This window comes from Oikopleura dioica, chromosome 1, assembly GCF_907165135.1.
Source record: "Oikopleura dioica chromosome 1, OKI2018_I68_1.0, whole genome shotgun sequence".
In the NCBI taxonomy this organism is placed as follows: domain Eukaryota; kingdom Metazoa; phylum Chordata; class Appendicularia; order Copelata; family Oikopleuridae; genus Oikopleura; species Oikopleura dioica.
The window spans coordinates 9,987,480-10,003,305 of NC_137291.1; the positions used below are offsets into that span (position 1 = coordinate 9,987,480).

General features: G+C 39.2%; 2 protein-coding genes across 2 annotated transcripts; one reads left to right on the plus strand and one right to left on the minus strand.

The window, feature by feature from the left end:
* The first annotated feature begins 249 nt into the window (after nucleotides 1-249).
* On the plus strand, nucleotides 250-13,175 carry LOC145711102 (uncharacterized). Its single transcript, XM_081788831.1, has 10 exons — nucleotides 250-461; nucleotides 7,845-7,865; nucleotides 8,818-8,934; nucleotides 9,118-9,283; nucleotides 9,363-9,439; nucleotides 9,942-10,040; nucleotides 10,712-10,894; nucleotides 11,969-12,022; nucleotides 12,067-12,118; nucleotides 12,375-13,175. Exons 1-10 carry the CDS (start codon nucleotides 425-427, stop codon nucleotides 12,475-12,477), a joined length of 909 nt encoding a protein of 302 aa, XP_081644957.1. The 5' UTR covers nucleotides 250-424; the 3' UTR covers nucleotides 12,478-13,175.
* Nucleotides 13,176-13,560: 385 nt separating this feature from the next.
* LOC145712056 (uncharacterized) lies at nucleotides 13,561-14,539 on the minus strand. Its single transcript, XM_081789744.1, has 3 exons — nucleotides 13,969-14,539; nucleotides 13,844-13,924; nucleotides 13,561-13,799 (listed from the first exon to the last, which is right to left on the minus strand). The coding sequence occupies exons 1-3, from the start codon at nucleotides 14,531-14,533 to the stop codon at nucleotides 13,561-13,563; spliced, it is 885 nt and encodes a 294-aa protein (XP_081645870.1). The 5' UTR covers nucleotides 14,534-14,539.
* Nucleotides 14,540-15,826: the final 1,287 nt, after the last annotated feature.

The window sequence follows — 15,826 nt, forward strand, 5'->3', positions numbered from 1 at the left end:
GATGTTATTTCAATTTGTACTGAAAACAATGGCCGAACAATTCATAAAAATTAAGCCATCTGAGTCGATCAGAAAGATCTGCGCGCCGCTATTTAGTCCCAATAAACGTTGGCTATTTGCTAGAAACATTAGTGTATATCGGTATTTCTTACTTCGACGGGAGCGGGGGCGCACACGAGCTGCGCTCGCGAAAACTCCGCGCCACATTTTTCGCCGCGGCGCAATTTTCCACCGCGTGGTCGAAAAAAAGAAGAAATCAAGAAGCGAGAAAAACGTACCCTTAAAACAAAAAAGTAGAAAAGTATACCTTGAATACTCACTTTGTGTTTTTGTACCTTTTTTTTTATTCCAGAAGAGCCGCAAGAGATCTGCCACAAGAAGTTGCAAATAGTTGTCGATAAGAAAGACAACAAAAAGACCTAAAATGAAGATCGCTATACTTTTTGCGAGCCTCGGGACTGGTAATTTTGGAATTTTTTTTTCGTAAAATAAATTTTTTTTTTGACTTTCAACTTGAAAGTTTCAAGGATATAAAGACCTCTTTTTCTATTTATTCTTATGATAATCACTTTCTAAATCGGCGATTCTAGCAGATTGATTGAGTTTTTTGGTTGAAAATTGTCTCTTCAAAAGCCTTTTTTTAAAGTTAACCTGCCACAATCGCTGATTCTGCGGTAAATACAGGCAAAATCGACATTTTTTTACAAATTTTCAGGTGAAATTTCATTGAAAAACGGACAATTTCGCGATAGATTTAGCTGAGTTTTTCCCCATAAAACAGCGTTTTAGTTGTTTTTATTTATTTTTTCCGTAAGAATAAATGATATACTGTATTTTGTTTTCCACTGTAGTAATCCTATTATTTACGATTGATGTCACATCGTTGCTCCATCATCAATTTTGGATCATTGCGGTAGTTGTAACATGTTAATTCGAAAACGTATCCGGGCTAGTTGTCTGTTCCACGCGCTCCAGTTCCCTGTCAGTTAACATCACAAGTAAAATCAGAACTTGCAATTCAATTAAGGCGTTTCCCTCTCAATTAAATCAGTCTTGACGATTTCGAATTCAATCGCGGACATGGCGTGGAGTTTTCCATTTCCGCCATTGAATTAAGGGGAAACAGGTTAACTCCTATTCAATTATGAACTTTAATCTCCATTCCACCTGACGAAGGGTATCTACGAGCGCAGACTCAGCCCCTAGAGCTCTGGAACGCTTTAGAACACCTTGAAATTAGTGACATCACTCGCTGCTAATTGAACATACATACAAATGAGTCGGGTACTTGGGAGCATCTCAACAGCTTGTCCGATACAAGGAGGATATTCTGCAGTGCAGTTTGCACTCAGAATTGCGAAAAACGGCTTTCGAAATTGTCTCACTTTTTTTTACTTCAAACTTCTCAAGAAGGCCCGAACTCGGCTTTGATCCGCAGATAGGGTTGACTTATTCGGATCGCGTAACAGATAGAAAAAAAGTGATGAGTTTTCTGAAGAAATGCAAAAACTGAAAATGAAAATTTTAAATAACAAAAATAATTTTTTATGAAAATAAAAATTTATTTAATTTTGATCACGCGATAACGACTTGACAAGAATTCAATTTGAAAATCCGAAATTGGAAGCGATAATTGAGCCAATTTCTGGTTCAACATAACATTTTCATGATCAAGTATCGAGCGAAGAGGAAATCTAGGATTAAAAAATAATTTATCGCAAGTATTGAATGATCCTAGCTATGACGAGTTTTTCAAGTGGCTATAAGCTTTTTCAAGCTTTCATTTCGTGGAATTCGAGTTGAAATTTTAAAGCTATTTTGAAGTAAAGAAAATTCGAGCTCCGGAGCTAGAGTCCTAAAATCCGAGGGCTACATCCGCTTCTCTTTACTTTTCTTTTCAGCCGCCCTTAAATTTTAAATTTTCTAAAGCCTTATTTTCAAAAACAGACAGCTAGTTAAAATTCTACGGCAAAATTAACGTGTTGTGCAATGAGTCAATGACGCGCGTTTTTTTTTCTCACAAATTCGTAAATTCGCAAATTCGAAAATTCGCCCCGTCTGCTCGTTATAGATTTTTTTCATTTGCGGCTTTCAAGAATTAGAAAGAGCCGCGAAGGTTCTATAACGGCGGGTGCTGAGTAGAAAGTACACGTTATCGGTGATTTCACGCTTTTGGCATAACATTGTTAAATCAGATTTTGACGAAGCGCTCGATCTGAGCCCAGAATACTTTGCCAAAACAAACGCTATCGTATTTTTTATGCTTGAAGAGAGCGTAAAGACGAAAAAAGGGACACTTACAAAGGCGGACACGAAAATCGTTAATTAAAATTTCTGCCCGTTTTTTTCGAGGAATCTCTTATAAAGGGTGTTTATAATTACGCGTTTGGCATTCTTTCTCGGGCTGAGCCAAAATGTTTGCCGCATAGCTGGTGCCTTTTTAGCGCGAAGAAAGCGCCGCAGAAGAAACGTGCACGGAATGTTCACCCGGAAAGGAGAGTGGCCTATCCACGCCTTGTAACAGTAACTGATGCTTATACGGTCGATTTTGATATCACCTCCGAGTGTATTGAGTGTCTCCACGTGAGTCTAAATCCGGCATTTGCGCGTATCTCCAGTTTAATGGAGTCCGGACGCCATGAGCTGTCACGATCTTCTGAATCTCTCCCTTCCGCTTGTTGATTGCGCATCCAAAACACAATCTGATAAACCAACCACTTCCAACACTCATTTTCTAATTAACAACTCAGGGTCACTTCGGTACTTTCTAGCGACGAAAGAACCATTACTTCGAGTTGAATCTTCCCTTTTTTTGAAATCGAAGAAGAGGCGCATTATTTATTTTTTCATAATAGGCATTTTTCTGGCTTCAAACATTCTTCCTTCCTTTGATTATGCAAAGAGAATTGGCTCCGTGGCCGGGCCGCATGGGATCCACTTTGATCTTGTTGCGCCCAAAGTCAACTCTTTGCGAAAAAACGACGCTAAGTTGGCTCTGGCTGTCGTTTTAACCCATTTCTTCCGCTGATTGCTGTTCTTATGGAGCGATAATTGCAGAAGATAATAGAATGTGTGATGAAACACAAACAAAGAGAGCGGAGTTGTTAGGCCAAAACATGACCCTTTGACGCTGCTCTCACTCGAGGGAAGAAAGAGTTCCAACAAGTGGGCTCATTCCTTGTGATGTGTCAAAACGATAATCTACAGCTGTCACATTTTGGGCAATGAAAATGTCATTACAGCGAGTTTGATAGACTTGTCCAGATGTAACTCGAGATCTGACGTAAAAGAATTTCTAGCGTCTTACATGATCAATTAGACAACTTTTCTGTGGAACAGTTTTTTCTGATGATAAGCAAAATTATGAAGCGGGGCTCCTTTCCTCCGCTGAAATGCAGCAGGCATCGGCATTGAAACCGTAACTGTATCGTGGCGCAAAGGCACGTGTAATCTCCGCCTCCAATCGAGGTGTGAGTACCCTTGGCTTCGATTTCAGTCAATTTTCGCCACGGTGTTGCCTTCCGCGCCGCGTAAAACCGAGATCTTGAGCACTGCAACTCTCAGCATCACTTGAGCCACGCGCGTAAAAAGCAACTACCGGGGGGTGTCTGAGATCACCGTGTCCGGTCTGGATCGTATCAAGCTGCCAATTAGTTTTTTGCTTGATTTTGTAAGGCTTTTACTGCATTGTTTCATCAATAAGATCCTTTAAAAGATTATTTCTTAGAAAAAGAGTTTCAAATTTTACGCGGAAATTTCCCCCTCAAGTTCTCGTAAATACAGGGTGTGAGTGACCATTTTCCCGGGGGCTGAAAGCGCTTCCCAAAAGAGAAGTTAATGACCTTCTTTTATGACTTCTCTGTTTATAAGATCATGAGAGCGCAGTCACTCATCAGCAAGTTTAAAAACGCCGAGCAGAAACTTTCAGCATTCGAAAAAATAAACACGATTTTGAATAAGCTGCTTCTATTTTTCTCGGAGTTCGGCCGCGATCACGAAAATCGCCACCTCCGCGGACAGCTGAGCTCAAACGTGGTGTTGCCAGATCTAATTACCGAATGCCGTAAAAACGCTGAAATCCTCTAATTTGTGAACACCAAATCTTCACAAATTGAGAAAGCTGCGGGTATAGATCAAAACACCAAGCAAACACGAAGCAGCAAGCAGGCGAAAGAAAAAGCGTTGTTGACTTTTTGAGAAGTGGCGTCACAGATTATCGGGCAATAAAGTGCTTGTTAATTGAGCTAAACAACAACTAGATGTAGAACTGATGATTAATTCTAGTTGTGAATAACGACTTTATCAAATGTCATTTTCAATACGACAAGGGTTCGTATTGAATTCTAAAGTGAGTGAGGCTGGGCTCTAAAACCTGAGTAAAAACCTGAGTCAGGTTTTCTACACAGGTTTCGGAGTCAAGGGAGAGATTTTTTTCTCTCAAAAAAGTAGTCGATTTTGAAGCTTAAAAAACTGAGTTGAACTTGGTTTAACATCTACGAATTGACACTGTGGTTTTCCAAGTATCCGGCACCTTAGGATTAGATGGCTTGATCCCGGCCACATGATTCCTACCGCGTTAAGAAAACTTATGGAAATTACAAGCTAGGTGTTGATTCAGGCCACCCTTCGTATGAACCAATTATTCAATTCACACTTCTACGAAAAAAATCACAAATTATATTCGCTCGATAGTGGTCGCCTTCGTCCACAAAAAATGATGTGAACAGAACCGTAATTGCCAGCTGCTCGAGCTCGATGCTTGAGACCATTTTGTGGCTTATTTTTACACCTGCTTCTTAAAAAATGAGAAAATTTTCATCGTAAAAATTGACCTAAAAATTCAAATTACCCTGTCGAATAACTGACGAACGATGTTGGTTTAATTGACGCAAAGGAGTATATTTTGCTTGGCAAAGCAAAAAATTGGAGATAAGGAGTTGTCTACTTGGGGTGATTTTAGGATTGATGACTGCGAATTTACAGATTTTGACGGGATGGATTTCATATTTGACTACTTTTTGATCGAATTTTAAATGACCAGGCCACGTCACTTTTGCTGAATATCAAGAAATATAGCGTTTTGGGGTGGTTATTCAAAAAACTCGACATAAAAGCAATCATTTATCAAAAAATCCAAGATCCCGATTTTTTTCTGCGAGAAAATATTAAAGTTCTACTTTTTTGAGAATTTCTGTCTAAAAATTGAAGAACTTGTTTTCATCAAACTAAACAAGGCAAAATAATCAGTGAACCTTCTTGAGAGCGGCAAGCTGCCCGGGCGAAGAAAACGAGTTATGTTGAGCGTGTTTTTAGCGGGCGCGCCACTTCGTAGCTCGGCGGCGAGTGAATTCCATTTTTTCGTGAAACTGGAATCTCCGCCGCATAAAGCAAAGTGCCTCCCCTAACTTTATATATCTACAAAATCGTTCGTCAAATCGTTCTAAAGTGAAATGCTCGACAAATTGGGCAGGAGCCATAACTCTTTAGAAAATTATTTATTTTATATTTTTTTCTGAAAAAAGTCAGGTGATTTTCCCTCATAAGTGATGATAGCATAGTAAGCGAGCATAGGAATGATTTCAGAACTAAGTGAATTATAAACAAAGATACTGTTTAGAATTTTAGAAGTGCACAACAGTGTTAGTACTATTGACGGTCGGATTTCGCGTTTCGCGCAGCAGCTTTGTGGTCGCCACAATGCCTTGCGACAAGCTAAAAATGCCGCAAGCGGACTTAACCTGCTGTCGCACCATGTGCCAAATTGGGAATATACGTGAATAATCGGCTTCTGATGACTCAGAGAAATTCTTTTCTGACCAAAAGATCTTCGGTGCAAATAAACTTCTTTTTTAATTCATCGAAACTCTGAACCTATCGGTAAATTTGGTCAAAAAATATCCAAAAAAAAAACAAGAAAAGACTTTAACCCATCATCAGAATTATAACGCTTGCGATTCAAAGCTCACCCGCTGCCAGAAAAATTAACTCAATTCTACACGGGCGCTAATTTGCTCTGCCAAATTCTTGATCTCATTTTCACGTCTCAAATTAATGAATTACCACGCGGTCAAGTTCTCATCTCTCTAAGAAGCGAAAAGGAACAGAACAATCCTCAAACAAAAGAAAGAAAGAAATTTTCTCGATCGCGATTTTCCACGCCGCTCTCGGTCAAATGATCTGGAGGATGATCCACTTGGATTTCAGTTGGAATCAAGGGATAGCTCCAATGGTTGTCCTAAAGCCATTCTAACAGATCTCTTGTTTTCTCGCTTTTAGAGGAATTTTGTTGGTGATTTCGAAACCAGCCTGGTAATCATGGACAAATGAAAATAGAATTTTGCTTCCACATAGCGCATAAGTTTAAACTGGCAAATTGGATTTGCCAGGACTCAAATACAGATTTCATATGCTAAGTCGTTCCATGCTGTGCGGGTCACGGGATGTTGGGGCCAATACGTGGCCGGGCCGCTTTTATCAGTGCTAAGCCCGCTCCTAGGAAAACTTATCGCACGGCCCGATATGTTCCACGTTATGGGCAAAAATTTCTTAAACTTCTTCCTCTATTCAGAGAAATCTTGAAATAAAAAATCTTTCTTCTTTATTTTCAATGCAAAGATATTTCCAAGACGCATTAGCAATTCTTGAATCTCACTAGGCAAGATCATTTCTCTTCAAATTTGAGCATCAACATTCTCCCGAAATAGAATCTCCAGCTAGAATTTATTTTATGAAAAACCCCAGTAATGACAAATGCAATAGAAGCTAAATGAACATAATCTGACCCGAAATAAATCAACGTCCAAATCTCTTAAACAAAAATAAAACTAAGGTTTTATAAGACTTATTATTTCAACAAAAACGAAAGTCAAAAGAATCCCAATTTTGGACTGTTCAATAGATCAAAGATTACTAGGTTTAGATTTCAAACCATCTCTTTCTCTCTTAAGAAGCATTATTAGCGGGCGGCGAAAGAGCTCAATCTTTGATCCTTTCGATCTTGAGAATTAAGACTCGCTTGGTCTTTTTAGAACCTCAGTCTTACCCTGGGTTAACAGCCGAGGCCTGCAGGTGTCCGGTCTTCTTGCTAAAAGGAGGCCCGGGTGTTATCTAAATCCCCTTCAGAATGGGGAGTGCGAGTAGCTACTAACGGTTAATTGAGCGGGTATTGCGCATTTCCAACTCAAAAGGCGATAAGAACCCCACTCCCCGTACCGCTGATAACAATTTCTAGAGCCTCTTCCACCACCACGCTGACTGCGGTGCTCATTCTAGGATAAAACCGCAATCAAATTAAAATGAGCACTCTCAAGTTCTTCTACGAACAGCTCAAAACCTTTGTCAGCAGTTGTTAGAAGAATCAAGCCACTATCCTTTACCCTCCAAATAAATCTTCAAATTCAATCAAGAATTGAAGTTGATCCCACTAGAAAATGGAAATGAACATGTCGTTCCAATCTTCTTCCAATTTTTCAATCAAGGGGACGCCTGATCACATGATCATCCGACTGCGATTTCATCCCTCTTTAGCCGCTTTGAACGTGGAAACACATACTGAGGATTTCCAAACCTCTTTCTTGGTGCTTGCACTTTGGTTGAAGAATAAACACCACAAGTCTTTAAATCATGAGCCCTACATATATTTTCTGAACCCCTGATCAGCTTCGCATCAGATGAAGTGAAATCTCCCTATTTTTAATGATAATTTTTATCGCCCTTTTCAAGCAAAAGGGTTGTTTTTTCTTGAAGGTCAAAAATCAACTCAACTGTTGTTCCACGCTTTTCTTTAAAGACTCTTGAACGAATTATTCCTTTATTATATCAGCCTTTTTAACCTTTTGTTTTAGTGTATCCTTCTGCGAACGACGAGGAACGGTGTGGAACTTATCAAAACTCCGAGCATTCTCCCTTGTTCAACATTCGGCTTAGCCCTTGTTCGAGAATTTCTTTCGAAAGCGAACTTTAAATTTTTAAATTTCAAATTTTCTAAATTTTGGAATTTTTATAATTTCTTTTAGAACACCTGATATTTTAGCTCTATTTCGATACGAGAGCGTGTCAGTTAAGATATCTTGACTGTCAAGAGAAAAGATAGACATTTCGAGGATGAAGATGGATAGTACTTGCCCGCCAAGTGTCCTAATTGAACGTTTCTCGGATCTCTAGTTCGAGCGATTCGGTTTCTCCGGACGAAAATTCAATTAGTAGCAATTAGTCCGTAGCAATTTTTTTCTTTACGAAACATTTTTAATTGGGAAGAAACATGACTGGCTATATTTATAAAGCAGAAAGAGATGCACGCTAGAATCTTTGTTGTCTTCTAAACGCTAAAACTAGCGCTAGAATCCTTCGACACGCGTTTTCTGAATTTTCTTGACTGAAAGTTCTCTTGATCAAGGATTGTCAAAACATGACATCTGCCCATTGTAGCGGGTTTTGCGAATAAGTTTTGTGAATAAATTATTTTCGAAAACTAAATTAGACTCCAAATATTGCTTCTCTAAAATATTTCGGTTATATTTCGGTTTATGAGATTTTGAACAACTTGATAAACATGAAATTAAGCCACAAATCTTTTAAAAAATTATGAGTTTTGAGGAGGTTTAGATATGTTTAATTAAATGATGTTGAGGATTATGTATTTACTTGCAGAATGAGTCGAATGCACGATTTGGGTTTCCATAATCCTTTAATTTAAGTTATCAAATATATTTAAAAAAATAAAAAATCTGAATAACGAATCAAAATAAAAATTTTACGGTTTTCGAAGATCAACCATTTTCCCTCAATTTTCGCCACACAAAATTCACACCGAACCACAGAATCTACAATCACTCGGGCAACTGTACAAAGCCCACGGAGCCATCGCCAATTTCGTCTACGAAAGGCTGACCGCTCGACCTACAGTTCGAAAACTCGGCCGCTCAAAATCAGCCAGTAAGTAGCGAAAATCCGTGAAAGAAGACGAAGCATGTTACCTCAAATTCACGATTTTGGCGGATCAAGAAAAACAAACTTCTCACTTTTAAGTGCTCCTGCGGGCGACTTTCTAATCTCAGATCTCCTTTAGAGCTCGAACCTTGTTTTATAGAAGCATTTGATTAAACTAAGCTTTTTCAGCTGCCCAAACACAAGAAAGACTGACTGCACGACTCTTGGAGCTTCAAGAACGACAGGAACATATTGTCAAAAGATGTGGCCCGGGCGGGTCAAAAGCAATTGCTCAAGAACGAAAAAAAGAAGTTGATTCTCTCGATGGAGGAGATCTCATTGCAAGTCGCGGAAAGTATGTAAAATCGACGAATTTGAAGAAATATGAACTTATTTTTTATCTTCAATTATTTTAATAAATTTATAATTTTTAGGTTTGAAAATTTCGATTTACTTCGACCCGGTCACTCGAGCTTCCTTCCCGACATCAAATCACAAGAAATCAGTGCCCGTAAGTTTAACCCTCAACAAACACCGCGTCCAAATCTTGCTTCGACTCCCTAACACACGTTTGCTTAGTCTTTCGCGTCTCCGATTTCTCTTAAAATTGACAAAGGTGCAAAGATTAAACCACGACGCTGTATATCGTACTGTAATTACGCCCAATCACCTGTCGTGCGCCGTGTCGCGATGGGTTAAACCCTTACTTTGCGCAGGTTAATGACGCCCAGAGTTGGACTTTCCTGGTCAAATTCATCTTTTATACCTTTTCGCGTCTTTTTTTTTCAAAAATCGTGAATAGAAGAAACATGCTAAAACAAAATAACACGCGATTTGGTTTCTTCTTGAGCTTTGCATAAAAAAAGGTTATTCAAGCGGGCTTAAAATACTCAAATGGCCGCAAGTACCGGAGATCATCCGAAGATCAAAGATTAGAGGCAAAGTTGAACGCTTTTTATAAATTTGGCACCTATTCTCTAAACAAGACAAAAATCGTAAATTTGTGATTTCAGTCGATTTCGAAGAACCAGCCGACGATTTCATCCCTTCAGGACAACCCAGTGCTGGTGGACTTATTGACACTCCCTTTTTCGATCGGCTTGGAGGACGAGGTAAGATTTACGGACTCGTGGTGATTCAGCATTTTCGTATTTTTCTTGAGCGCGTCTATTTACGATAATGACTGGATTCCTGGGTAGTTTTGGTATTTTGCTTAACTGGATTTTTCATCCTCTAAATTTTCGCAAATCCGCAATCGGAAACATCTTTTGCTATTTCGTTATAGACACAACAAGGGCTTAGGCCTTGCGCAGTGAGAGGCTTGGGCAGCTCCGCCCAGCGAAAAAAAAACCACGTTTGATCACGTGATCCTCACTTTCTCTCTCTCTCTCTCATGCTACAGACAGAGACTAGGCGGGCTTGTTTCCGGAACATGCATTAGCGCGACCATGCGTTCAACAACAAGACTGTTCGCTAGAATTTTAGAGAGAATTAAGAATCTGAAGAATGTTCTGTTCTGAGGCTGTTTTCGGGGGCCCTAAGTTGGCGACAACAGAAATGGAATTCGCGAAAGCGGCAATTAGAGCATTTTCCAGCGCTCAATTGCCTTTTCTGCTGAATTCTCAGTGCTTGTTCGATCTGCCGATATCAGATTCTAGCTAAATGAAGGGGAAATACCACTGCTGAGTCAAGCACAAAACAATGCTCCCTCGCATTTCTTTTTTATTTTGACGTGAAAGAGGAAGACCTCAATAATTTTATTTTTGAACTACTTAAATTTCAGGACCCTCTTTTGGATCCGCTGGATTCGGACCGGGATTCGGACCCGCTGCAAACGGATTCCAAGGGCTTCAAGGATTCGATCCGTTGAATTCAATGGACTACGAGACATCAGTTAGAAAACGAAGAGATACAGTCGATCTTGAAGACATCAGAGCGACCAGAAAAGACATGCAAAAGAAGATCAAGGAAAGTGTTGCAAGCCTCTTTATCAGGAGTGTTACAGTAATGAGATTTGCTTATTTAATGATGACAAATTGAATATTACCCTCGCAGAATCTGTTTTCAGAATCTTCAAAAAACTGCCTGATAGACTATTTACAGATAAATTCAATCGGGAGGTGGAAGATTTTTCCGCGAAAATGAAATTAATCGTTTTGTTTTGCCACAATTAGAGTTGCTTAAATCCAACCCAAATTTAATGCACCTATTACTCAGGTCATTTTACTGCAAAAAAGGCTGTTTCAAACGGCAAAAATGAGATGATGCTTGAAAATAATTATCTTTTTCTTTATATTGAACAGAAATCATAATTATGTAAAAAAAGATAACTTTAAATATTTTAATAAAAAAGCTAAGATGATAACAAATAATGAGAATTTATCGAAGGAATGTAGTCGAAACTTTCATGATATGAAGATCGCTTTAGCCAGCAATAAATAATTGAAAATTGGCAGGAAATTTTCTCAAGAGTATCGCTGAATTCTGTACTTAGAAAACCACTATCCCAGGATGTGGATTCCTAAGGCGGCACTTTTGAGGTCTACCACCGTTAATAGCTGAAACTCCTTATCAGCCAGATAGTTCAATTTCTTCAGGAATTTCGGTCCAGTCAAAGAAAGCTAGGAGTTTTAGCGGAAAACGACAGCAAAAATCAGAACAAAGTTCATTTCAATATCATTAAGCGGTAAACGTTTAACGGTGCTGCTCTACACTGATTCCACTTTACCGACTTTGGGCTTGTCTAAATTGCAAATGAGTTTAACGTTTCGCGTAAAAATGATTTGGCCGTAAAAATGATCCAAGTGACACTCGGCGGTTCGCCCAAGCCCGCAGTGAATGGCGTTTTTCGAATGAACAATATTTTTCTTCCAATTAAGAACTTTTTTTGTTTGAGAGGCGACCGCGTCTAGGTCGGATTAAATTCGATCGCGGGCTCCTTTAACACGTTAGGGTTTTAGTGATAGCGAGCGTTTTATAGATTAGAACACCCGCTGGGGAGACCCGTCTTGGTACTTGATAAGGTTGAACAACACTGATCAGGAACTTGAAAAGGTCTTCGTAGAGCTGGAAGATTTCGTCGCGAATAACCTCTGTAAGTACCTTTGTGACAGCTGAAGCAGAACCTTTCTTCTTTAGCTGATTGCTCTACAAAACGAATCAAGCTGCACCAGTACAAACTCGACAAGGTCAAAGGAAAGGGTTGAGAAAAACAGCTCATCGGGTCGTGTAATGATCGTGTCAGTACATTTACTGACCTAGAAGGAGGAAACCGAAGAGCTGTGAAAAAAGTGCTAAATCACTAATTTTGAAATATGAGCGGATATAACATGTCCCCGGCGCTTAGAGTTACGCACATGCACTTACTTTACGTTTTAACACATTTTTCTCTTGCGTGCGAACTCAAGTTCGACACAAGTTGGTGAACACGTGATCCTCAACCCTCGCAAAGGACGATTTCAAAAGGTGATCGAGCGGCAAGGAACGGCGGAAATCCAGCGAGGCCGCCGACGAATGCGAAAAACGACAAAATCCAGGAATAACAATTAACATCTTTATTGAGACTCGAAAATTTTAACGTTGCAAATTTTTAAATTATCGGAAAATTTCAATTACGAAATTTTTAACAAGAAAAAATTTGTTTAAATTTTACTTTCCAAAGATCATTTTGACCGTTTTCTTCAAAAAAGGGAGTGACACCCTTAACATAAAAAATTAAAAAAGTCGATTAAAATAAAAACAAAATGCAAGAAATAAACAAACTGTAAATAACCGTAATAAGTAATAACCGAAAGAAACGAAGCTGTGGATCGAAACAATGCCGGTGCATTTATTTCAGCCTTCTTCAAAATTTGGAAGAATCCGAAATGAAGAATTGTTGGAAATAAATCTTCGCGAATTTCGAAAATTTCAACCGAAAGGCCTAATTGGCAGGCTTCTCCGCGAAATTTTCCTACAGTAAGTTTTGAAAATAAATAACGTTAGACTTGCCAAACCATCGACGACACAAAAAAATCCATCAACTGCGCAACTACAAACGCCTGTACAAAGCAATATCACCAATATTGAAATCTTTTGACAAAACCACTCGCCACTAAAAACGAAAAATCTACTGAAAGAAGATCATAGCTTCAGTAAACAACAACGCATATTTCTGTACATAGAACTATTGATTGATTTCTTGAGGATCATTTTCGAGGATTTGTTTGAGAATGAGCACTGCCGAAATAAATCAAAAACTTGTGAAAACCAAAATCCGAAAGTTGTCTTCTTTGTTTTTTGATTTATGGAAATTCAATGATGTAAGAAAATAAAAATTGCGATTGTAACATTCCCCCAGTGGAAAATCTAAATCCGGCCAACGTGTGAGTTACCGAGTGCAGCTCGTTGTATCTAATGCTAATGTGTTCGTGGTTCTAGCGGACGGGCGCGACTTATGTACGGAACATGACATGATCCAAATATTTGCGCTTGGGGAGCAATTCGCCTTCTTATCGGACAGCCGAGATAACCTTCCAGAGAGGATACTTCTTGTCCCAAAGGAAACGTGACAATCGCCTAACGAAGGGTTAAGTACAACGCAAATAAATATTCTTCTAACAAAGTCCGCTGAAAACATGGTATTCATTGAATTTAATATTGACACTCTTTGAACTGCTTGGCGATAACAGGAAAAGTGCACAACTCATTCGTTGACTTCGATTTTGACTTGTTTGCATTGTAAAAACTCCCGAATTTCTTCAAATCAGCCGTCTCTTTTTTCGCCTTTTCAATTCTTTTCAACCTTCTTTTTCTTCTTTTTTTGGCTTGTGCTTCTGTCAGAGTCTCTTTTTCTGGAGCAGAGATTGCGATCGCTTCCATACCTTTGTGCCCTAGAAGAAATTTTGAAAACGAATTACATTTCAATACAACTTACCAGGTCGCACGTTGTATTCGACTCTTTCACCATTCTTGAGCATAAGCATCTTACCAATTTGTTCAACGCTCGTTTTCTTCACTAAAACCAAGTTTGCAAGAGTTCAATGAGCATATATAACATACTGTAAACTTCGGAACAATCACCATCTTGAACAATAAATCCGAAACCACGTTCTTGGTTGAACCATTTGATGTATCCTCTGTGTGTCTTTAATCCTTCTGAACTTGATTTTTGCTTCTCAGCCATTTGTTCTTTTGCCACCGCTTCCACTTTTTTGGGAATTTCAAGCAATCGTAAAAGACTTGTCTGTGTTAGAATAATGACATTTTCGATGTTCTGAGAAGACTCCCGTAATTTGACCAGTTTTTCTTTGTATATTTCGATGATCTTTTCATTTTCTGAAGCATTTTCCACCAAAACAAGTGATGAAATCGATGGTACAAAAAGGACTTTGTTTTCTTCAATCAGTTTTTTGCGCTCTTTCTTGATTTGTTCTTCGTTTTCATAATTTGCGATCATTTGCGTTAACAACGAAATTTCTTTCCTGCTTGATTGAATTTCTTCGTGCAGTTTTGTCAACTGCTCACTTTTCTTCGAAATGATCATAAGTTGATTCCTATCCGTAATGAGCAACCTCTTGAATTTTTCATCGATCTCTTTTTGCGTCTCTTCGATTGATTTGGCCATGTTGGAGATGCGGGATCACAAAAAGGAAACGTTTTCAGATGGAAAGGAAAGTCATGGTCGACAAATGTTTGTATTTCTCACACTTTGTATGTTCAGTGGGTTTGAGTCATATTTGCATTTGCTATTCTGAATGTCTAAAAGCAGCATGCTCAACTTGGAAATGGTTGTTTTCACACGGCCGCAGTTGAAGCAACAGCGATGACGATTCGTCCAAATCAATTCTTTTCGTAAATTTGATCGATACTCGCGTCCATGATCTAATCGACCAGAAAGGCGATTTCTCCGAACGTAAAAATCATCACGTGATCTGATCCGATCTTTCTAGAGCGCAGCTTGAACCCTAACGCGTCCTCCGGAAGTCGTCAGCCTCTTGAATTATTCTTTCCGAATTTAGTTCTTACATCCAGTTTTACATCTTCGAATCGTAATTTTCAGAAATAAGGGAAGCCCAGAATCAAGATCTAAAGATGAGCTTCAGTTCTCAATCTGTTTCTAGGCAAATTTCGCAAAAAGACATGAAATCATGCTTGACAAAACTTTTTGGAACGCTTGAGATCAGCCATAAAATGCCGATTGCCGCTAAGGGTAACTTGATAGAACCCACCTAGGGCTTGACGCTTTATTAAAACAAGTCTATTTCCTTTTCACGCATTTCTAACGCAACACATCGTTACATCGATTTTGTGGCATCCAGGGATGTACATTCGCAGTGGGGAAATCGCAGAAATCTTCGCAGTGCGACCTGCGAACTGCGGAATTTCGCACTTCGCAGCGCAGTCAGAGAACATGTATGTGCATCGCACCGCAGTCCGCAGTTTTCGCAGAATTTTCGAAAACTGCGATTTTTCCACAGTCATTTTCCGCAGTTTTTGATTAATCTCGCAGTTCGCAGACTGCGAATTCTGCGGTAATTTTCCAGCAATTTTTTCAAGTTTTTCTCTTGTGAGTAACTGGAAAATACGAAAAATAAGGCGTCAAACGAGTGGTCTCCGTCTGTCAAAGTCGTCTTTCGCCCTACTTGACAAAACTTTAAATCAAAACCATAATTGAGCTAGAAACAGTGATAATTTGAATTTTTTGAATGATGGGTGAGAGTGGGTTGGGGACAGAACTGAGATTGATCAACTCATAGTTCAAAGCCTTTGTCAAGCCCCTTAAACTTAAAAATCATGGAAGGGGCTGAGACGGCCCGAAGGGCCGTCAAGCCCGTTAGTTTAAAAATCATGGAACGGGGCTGAGACGGTCCGAAAGACGTCATAAGTATGACCACCCACTAGAGTCGCATATCGCAAA

Bases quoted from the DNA above. Each gene is read 5' to 3' on its own strand.
- LOC145712056 (XM_081789744.1), bottom strand. From the start codon at position 14,533: ATGGCCAAATCAATCGAAGAGACGCAAAAAGAGATCGATGAAAAATTC. The intron at 13,925-13,968 runs GTATGTTATATA...ACTTGGTTTTAG, and splicing joins TGATTGTTCCGAAGTTTACA to TGAAGAAAACGAGCGTTGAA. The intron at 13,800-13,843 runs GTAAGTTGTATT...AATTTCTTCTAG, and splicing joins CGAATACAACGTGCGACCTG to GGCACAAAGGTATGGAAGCG.
- LOC145711102 (XM_081788831.1), top strand. From the start codon at position 425: ATGAAGATCGCTATACTTTTTGCGAGCCTCGGGACTG. The intron at 10,041-10,711 runs GTAAGATTTACG...CTTAAATTTCAG, and splicing joins CGATCGGCTTGGAGGACGAG to GACCCTCTTTTGGATCCGCT. The intron at 10,895-11,968 runs AGGAAAGTGTTG...ACAACACTGATC, and splicing joins AGACATGCAAAAGAAGATCA to AGGAACTTGAAAAGGTCTTC.